This window comes from Dendrobium catenatum, unplaced genomic scaffold (genome assembly GCF_001605985.2).
Source record: "Dendrobium catenatum unplaced genomic scaffold, ASM160598v2 fragScaff_scaffold_67, whole genome shotgun sequence".
NCBI lineage: Eukaryota > Viridiplantae > Streptophyta > Magnoliopsida > Asparagales > Orchidaceae > Dendrobium > Dendrobium catenatum.
In genome coordinates, this window is record NW_021318529.1 from 134844 (window position 1) to 139392 (window position 4549).

At 65.5% G+C, this 4549-nt stretch overlaps 2 protein-coding genes across 2 annotated transcripts in view; both read left to right on the forward strand.

Moving 5' to 3' along the window:
- LOC114579704 (uncharacterized PE-PGRS family protein PE_PGRS54-like) lies at positions 1-3834 on the forward strand. The gene is made up of 3 exons (XM_028695142.1): positions 1-156; positions 280-2087; positions 2382-3834. Exons 1-3 carry the CDS (start codon positions 1-3, stop codon positions 3832-3834), a joined length of 3417 nt encoding a protein of 1138 aa, XP_028550975.1.
- LOC114579705 (protein argonaute 2-like) overlaps positions 3831-4549 on the forward strand; it is a 4968-nt gene continuing 4249 nt past the window's right edge. Inside the window, exon 1 of the mRNA XM_028695148.1 lies at positions 3831-4544. Within this exon, the coding sequence (XP_028550981.1) occupies positions 3831-4544 (714 nt within the window). The remainder of the gene's footprint in view (positions 4545-4549) is intronic.

A 4549-nucleotide genomic window follows, 5' to 3' on the forward strand; every position in this document is an offset into this window, starting at 1 on the left:
ATGCGAGAGAGGTATGAAAGAACACCGCCAATAGAACGCACAGAAGGCGCAGCTGGCCACCGGCGACTGGGGGTGCCATCACTGGCAGAAGCAGCAGGGATCAGTACCGCACCCGGGGAGGACCAAGCACGAGGAGCAGGGGGATGGAGACGAGAGGCAGGGACAGGGAAACCAAAATAAAAAAGAAGAAGAAGAAAGAAGAAGAAGAAGAAGAAGAATAAGAAGAAGAAGAGGAAGAAGAAGCGCAGGAGGGATGTGACACCAAAGAACGCGAAACAGGGCAAAGGCAGGGACGGACGGGAGCGGAGAGTAGGGGAGGGTCAGGCAGGGGCAGCAAAAGAGAGGGCCCGGAAAGGGGGCGGGGCACGGACGGCAACGGGGGGAAGGGTGGGGGAAAAAGAGGTCGGGAAGAAAGACGGGTCAGAGCACAAAAAAGGGCGGAAAGGCCAAGACAAAAAGAGGGGGCAAACAAAAAGGAGGGGGGCAGGGGAAAAGCAGGCTAGCGACCAGGAGGCCCCCCCGCCAAGGGCGGACCCGGGACACGACGAGGTGCCCGGGGGGAGCGGGGAACCCGCCGAGCCGACCAAGGGGCCGCGAGCGAACAGCCCAAAGCCGCAAGCCACAGCCGGAAAGGCCGAGCACCGAGAGGCGCACACAGAACAAGGAAAGAGAGGAGGAGCGGGAGCACGAACAGAAAGGAGGGGCAGCAGGGGAGGGCGGAGCGGAGGCGAGGGAGGGGGAGAGGAAGCCGACGCCGGGCGGGAAAAGCGGCGCGACGAATGCTGGGGCCAAAGGAGGAGAGGGGAGAAGAGCGGGAAAAGGAGGAGCGAGACCGCGCGAGAGCGGGAGGGGAGAAACCACCGCGAGGAACGGCGGCGAAAAGGGCAGGGGGGGAGGAGGGCAAAAAGAGGAAAAGATCCAGCCCAAAGGGAAACCGAGGGCCGGGAAAAGGCAGAAAGAGGCCAAGGGGCGCGAAATGGGAGAAAGAGAAAGAGGAAGAAGAAAAAAAGAGGGAAGAAAAGGGGGGAAGGGCGGAGGAAGGAGCGGCGGGCGCAGGAGAGACCGAGGGGCGGGGGGGAGCCGGGGACGGGGGAAAAGAGAGGGAAGGAAACAAGGGCGCAGAGAAAAGGAGTGGACGAAGACGGAAAAAGCAGAGGAGAAAAAGCGGCGCAAAAAAGCAGAAAAAGGAAAAAAAAAAAAAGGAGGAGGGGGAACAGGGGGGGAGGAACCAAAAAACAGCAAAGAAGGACAGAAAGGGGGCAGGGGAAAAAAGAAAAAAAACACAAAAAAAGAGCCAAGCAAAACGAGGCCGGGAGAAGAAAGAGGGCAGGGCCCGGACGGGAGGAGCGAGGAGGGAGGGAGACAGAGCGCACCGGGGCCGAGGGGGGAGAGCGAAGACGCGAACGAAGAGGGGAGAGGGAGGCGAGAGGGAGGGGGGGGGGGGGGCCGAAAGGACCGAAAGAGCAAAAAAAAAAAAAAAAAGAGGGAGGAAGGAGGGCAGAGGGAGGAGCAAGGCAGGCACGGACCGGGCGACCAAGGGGGCGCACGGGCGAGGAGGGTGGACAAGGGCCGGGGAGGAGCAGCAAACAAGGAGCAGGAGCACGAAGAAAAGACCAAGGAAAGGGACAAGGCGGGGGGGGGGGGGGCGGAGGAGCAGCAGGGCGGACAAAGGGACAGAACCAAGGAAGGAAAGGCACGCAGCACCGAAGAAGGGACGGAATGGGGAAAGAGGGACAAAAAGAAGGACGAAAGGAAGTAGCAGAAAGGGAAGGGGGAGGGCAAACAGAGAAGAGAGGAGGAAGGAACGGGCAGGGGGGCCGCAGAGAAGGGAGGGGCAAAGGGGGGGCAGGAAAGCGAGACGGGGAACGGGGGGAAGACGGAAACGGGGGAAGGCAGAAAGAGGGGAGGGGGCCAAGGAGGAGGGAGAAGGACGGGGGAGACAGGAAAGAAGAGCGAAGGGGAAAAGAGGGGGGAAGGGGAAAAGGAGAAAACTCAAAGAAGAGAAAGGGGATGGAGAGGGGAGGAGGACAACGGGAGGAGAAGGAGGGCACCGCGCAGAACAGGGGGCAGGAAAAGAACAAAGCAGAGTAAAGGGGCAGAGAAGAGGGAAGGGAGCAAACGGCCGAAAGGGGCCAAGGCAGCAAGGCAGAGGGCGGAAGACATGGGGGGAAACAAGAAAAAAGAGGAGGCAAAGGGAAAGGAGAAGGGGGAAAAGGGAAAGGAAAAGAGGAGGAAAGCAGGGCAAAACAAAACCGAAAGCCGGACGGGAACAAGGAGCTAGCGGGGGGGGGGCGCGCGGAGGGGCGGGGCCGGGAAAGGACGCGGGGAGGGGCGGGGGGGGCGGACCGGGGGGGGGGGTGAACGCGAGGAGGGAATAGCAGAAAGCGCGGAGAGGGGAGGCCAAAGGGGGAGGGCCGAGGCGAGGGGGAGCCGGGAAAGACGGAGAACCGCGGGCGGAGGGAAGACGGAAGGCCCGAGGGAAGGGGGCCAAAAAAAAAAAAAACGAAGGGAAAGGGAGGGAGCAGGAGCGGCCGGGCAGGAGAAGAAAAGAAAGGACACACGGCGAAACGGGCGCACGGGGGGGGAAAAGAAGGGAGGAGAAAAAGGGGAAAGGGGGAACGAAAAAGGGACGGGGAAAAAGAAGAAAAAAGCAAAGCAGAAAGGAACCAAGGGAGAACAAGGGGGAAGAACAAAAGTAGGCAGAAAGGGAAAAGGAGAGAAGGCGAGGAAACAAGCAAGGGAGGGGGGAGCCGGCCGGCGCGGACAAGGCGACGGGGCCGCGGGCCGGGGGGACCGAGGGGGGAGCGGGGAGAAGGCAAGGGAAGCAAAAGGGACGAGCGGCCAAGGACGGGGGCGGAGGGGAGGCGGGGCGCAGAGACCCAAGGGGGGGGGAAACGAGGGCAGACGGGTGGGCGCGGGCACGGGCGGGGGCAAACAGGAAGGAGAGAAAAACGGGCCAGGAGCCGGGAAAAAGACGGGGGGGCCAAAAAGGAAGGGGGGGGGGGCAGGCCGGCGAACGGAGGCGAGGCGGAAGAAATAGGCGGGGCGACGAGGGGGAGAGGGGGAAAGGACAACGCGGGACGGGGGGCGGTGGGAGAGCGAAAGAGCAGGCGCGGGAGAAGGACAAGGCAAACAAGCGCAAGAGGGGAAGGGAGGAGGAAAAAGGCACGAGAGAAAAAGGGTGGAGGCAAACGGCGCGGGGGAACGCGAAGCAGCCAAAACGAAGCGGGCAGGTGGACCCGGGGGGGTAGGAAAGAGGGGCGGAGGGGCGAAGAGGGGCACCGCGAGGGCAGCGACGCGAGGCGCGGGGGGGAAGGGGCGCGCAGCGGAGCCACGGAGAGAACGAAAACGGCCAAAACGGGGAGAGAAGCAAAGGGCGGGCCGAGGAGCAAGGAGGGGCGAGGAGAAGCACAAGGAGAACCAGGACGGGAGGAGAAGCAACACCACGAAAAGGGGGAGGAAGAGCCAGGGGGGCGGGCGAACAGGAACAAGGGGGCAGGGGGGAGGGGGGGGCACAAAAAAGCGGCGCCGACGAGGCGCGGGGAGGCCGGGCGAGGGGAGAGGGGGGGAAAACAACAGAGGGCGGGCCGCGCGGGGGGGGACGGGCCCGAAGAGGGCGGGGCTGGCAGAGGGAGGGGGGAAGCAAGGACGCACAGAGAGGGAAGGCAGGGGTACGGGGGAGAGGGCGAAGACGCGGCGACCGGGGGGGCACAAGCGCGACCAGGAGACCAAACAGGCAGCAGCGAGAGGACAGGAGGGGGGAGCAAGGGGACCGCGAAGGGCCAGAAAGGAGGAGCGACGGGAGGGCCGCGGCGAGGAGGACGGGGAGAATGAGGAGCAAGAAAGGAGAGGGAGGGGGGCAGGAGGGAGGGGAAAGCCACAACCAGAGCCAAAAGGAGGAAAGCGGGGGGGCGAAAACACAGGGCGGGGGGGAACGGGGCGGGAAAAGGGGACAAGGGGGAGAGGCGGCGACCGCGAGGCCGGGAGAGGGGGACGAGGCCAGTGGCGGAGACGGAGGGCGGGCAGGGGCGGGGAAGGGAACCCAAGTGAAGGGAAAAGGGAAGGACAAGGAGGGAACGCGAAAAGGACGCAGCGGCCCCGCGGAGCGGGGCGGCGGGCAACCAGGGGCGAGGCGCAAACGCGGGCCCACGCGGGCGGGGGACCGGCGGGGGAGGGGAAGCAGGGGGGCGGAAGGCCGGGGCGCGGAGGCCAGGGGAGGGCGGGAGGGCAGGGAAGGGGAAGGGGCAGGAGGGAGAAGCACAAAAGCGCGGGGCGGAGAGGGGGGAGGAGAGGGGGCCGGGACGGACGGGGAACCGGGCGGGGAGCCAAGGGAGAGGAGCGGCGGCAGCAAAGGCCAAAAAAAAAAAAAAAAGGGGGAAAAGCGGGCACCGGCACGACGGAAAGCACCCCGGGGAGCCGGGCGGCGGCCCACACCAAAGCGGGCCAACGGGCGGGCGCCCACGGCGGCGCCCGCGCAGCCCGAGGCCGCGCCGAGGCCGGCCCGCCGGGGGCCGCGCCGCCCCGCCGGCCCGGCCGCCGGCGGGGCGGG

Bases quoted from the DNA above. Each gene is read 5' to 3' on its own strand.
- LOC114579704 (XM_028695142.1), top strand. From the start codon at position 1: ATGCGAGAGAGGTATGAAAGAACACCGCCAATAGAACGCACAGAAGGC. The intron at 157-279 runs GCAGGGACAGGG...AACGCGAAACAG, and splicing joins CAGGGGGATGGAGACGAGAG to GGCAAAGGCAGGGACGGACG. The intron at 2,088-2,381 runs GTAAAGGGGCAG...AGGGAATAGCAG, and splicing joins CAGGAAAAGAACAAAGCAGA to AAAGCGCGGAGAGGGGAGGC.